At 62.0% G+C, this 2,545-nt stretch overlaps 1 protein-coding gene across 1 annotated transcript; it reads right to left on the bottom strand.

Moving 5' to 3' along the window:
* Window positions 1–1,478: 1,478 nt before the first annotated feature.
* On the bottom strand, window positions 1,479–2,538 carry MNEG_15879 (NADPH-dependent FMN reductase; the record flags this gene model as incomplete). The annotated part of the gene is made up of 3 exons (XM_014035650.1): window positions 1,479–1,667; window positions 1,948–2,175; window positions 2,452–2,538. 3 exons carry the CDS (start codon window positions 2,536–2,538, stop codon window positions 1,479–1,481), a joined length of 504 nt encoding a protein of 167 aa, XP_013891104.1.
* Window positions 2,539–2,545: the final 7 nt, after the last annotated feature.

The following is a 2,545-nucleotide window of genomic DNA, read 5'->3' as shown; positions in this document are numbered from 1 at the left end:
CGCCGCAAATGCGAGGGGCAGCTTGGCTGACTGTGTGCGGCCCGGGGTGGGCCATGGCAACGCTGCATGGCGCCCTGGTGCGCAGCGTCCAACACGCATCATCAGCACGCGGAAAGCAAAGCTCAGCTTCATACGTTTGCGAAACGGGCGCGCGAGATAGCTCCAAGCATCTACGGAACCTTTTGGGAACCGGTGAGATCTGAGCACTGAAGCACAGCGTCGAGACCTTGCGCTGTACAGTGCTTGCGTACGGTACTCCGTCGAAAACCAGTGTGATTCACCGTGTGGAGTTGGACGTCACTGTGGGGCGGCTTTTTGAAGGGGTGATCGGCAGTTGCGCAACCAGAGCCAGTGACGGCGGGACTGCACGACTGATTGCCGGTGAGGTGATCAGCACTCCGCCCTCTGCTAACGAGCCACCCAGCATCTTTGCAGTGCCTTACGTCCCTCCGTCACCACCTGCAACAACAGTGAGCATGGCATAGGGAGCGCTTCGGCCAACAAACTGACCAAGTCAGAATGCTGTGCTATGGGATGATGACGTGCAACAGTAGAGCTGCATTTTCGCCCCTTGTTGTAGTCAGCTACACACAGCACACGATATTGAAGTCTTCCAAGAGGAGGAGACGCAGGAAGGGACACATGATGGGACAAAGAATGCTGGGGTTTCTGTGCATGTGCGTGTCTGCTGCTTGTGCAGGGAGAGTCAGGACGCAGCGTGCAGCACGGACCGGGGCTGCGGGCAGGGTTGATGGTTAATAGTGGCCCACAGCCCTGGTACTGACTGAGAGCTGTACAGTCTCCACCACGGGGCTGGCAGCTTCAATCGCCAACGCACGTTGGGTCGGTTGCCGTTGCTCTCCAACTGCCGCACAAACACAGCTTAGACCCATGTCTGAAGTCCACACGTCCCCGTGTTCTCGAGGCCCACCCGGAATAGAGCCCAGGCGTCCTGTACTGCTAGTGGCAACCACTGCCTGCGCCCTCCGCCTTTCAAGGTGCACGGAGTGTGGGTGGGGTTGTACCCATCCACATGCGTGGGCCATCCACACGGGCCATCCACATGCAACCCTGCCTGTGCCCACGACTGTCCAGGACCAGCACGTGGTTCTGACGCCGCTAATGACTGGATTGCACCGCGCGCCCTGGTGTTTCCAATGCCTCTTGCGACCGCCTGCAGCCGCCCCAGCTTCGCGTTGCATAAGCCGCGTGTGCTGTGCAACGCCGTGCGTCTTCCTCTGATGTCCCTCCATGGACCCACACACCCTGCTTCGTGCCCTGTGTACCGGCCCATCCAGTGGCGTTACCCAATACCCGATGCTCCTCGCACGGCTTGATAATCAAGCCGAAAGCAGCCACACCGGGCACTACTTCACAGGCGAGGTTGAGACAGGCGCAGTGCCGCCCCTCACAATTAGAGCGCGCAGCGCCCCACGTCCTAGATTTGGGCCCCGGCAGCGCCGAAGCCCCCCCAATCCTCACACGCCGGGCGAGCTGCGGTCTGACATGGCCCGGTTCGGCCGGGAGTACTCAGCGGGGTCTTGCACCGCCTTGTACGCGCGCATGGCGTTGCCCAGCCACTCCAGCTGCACCCATGTCTTCGCAGCGTACGCGTCCCATTCACCCGCGCTCTGGCCGGGGTGCAATTCGCCGTGTGCATCCAGCACCTGCTAGGCGTGCGGGTGTCGTGCGCGACGCACCCTCTGCATGCATGGTGGCCGCAGAGGCACACTTTGCATGCTCTCAACACTCGCATGGCCATGCACGTGCGCTCCCAGACTCGTTGCATTGCATTGATAACAAGCAACTGGACACATGTAGGTGGTGCCGCTAGTCTCGGCGTGCAAGGTGCTGGCAGCTGGGTGGCTGTAGGCACCACGAGAGGGTTGTGCGTGTCGCTGGTGTGTGTTGCGCCATCCCACCTGCTGCCCCTGACTCCCTCCTCACCTCCTGTGCTTTCGGCACTGCCAATATCGAGGACACCGGCAGGCACCCCAGCTCTGAGAGCATCGGCCGCAGCGCCATCGCCGCGCGCTGGCCGCCCCACTGGCCGGACGAATAGGTGCAAATCGCGCTGGGCTTCCAGGCGTAGAGGCTGCCGCCAAAGTGTGAGAGCGTGTTGGACAGCGCGGGGGGGACCGTGTGGTTGTACTCGGGGCTCACCATTACGTAGCCCTGATTGGCGGGATAGAGGTGGGGGGCAGCGGTTAGGGGCATTTGGGCAGTGCATGCAGCATGACCCGACACGAGCGTGCGCAAAGCGCGGGAGTGTGGCGGTATCGTCGGTCCTTGGGCACGCGGGCGGCCAGCCTTGAGGCAGTTATGATGGGGAACTGGGTTTGCCGGCGGCGCCCGGCCGTATGCTATCCTGGGCTCTGCTACGCTGCGCTTTGCTGTGTTTTGCGCTCTGCTATCATAGCAGAGCGCAGCATTATGCTGCGCTGTGCCCACCTCTGCGTCCCTGATGTCTGATGCCAGCTTTTCCAGCACCGCGGGCGCTTTGCCTGGCGGGTAGGCAAAGTGTGGCTGCACCAGCATCGGCAGC

Source organism: Monoraphidium neglectum, assembly GCF_000611645.1.
Source record: "Monoraphidium neglectum strain SAG 48.87 unplaced genomic scaffold scaffold05755, whole genome shotgun sequence".
NCBI lineage: Eukaryota > Viridiplantae > Chlorophyta > Chlorophyceae > Sphaeropleales > Selenastraceae > Monoraphidium > Monoraphidium neglectum.
This window is presented reverse-complemented; position numbering and strand designations above follow the sequence as displayed.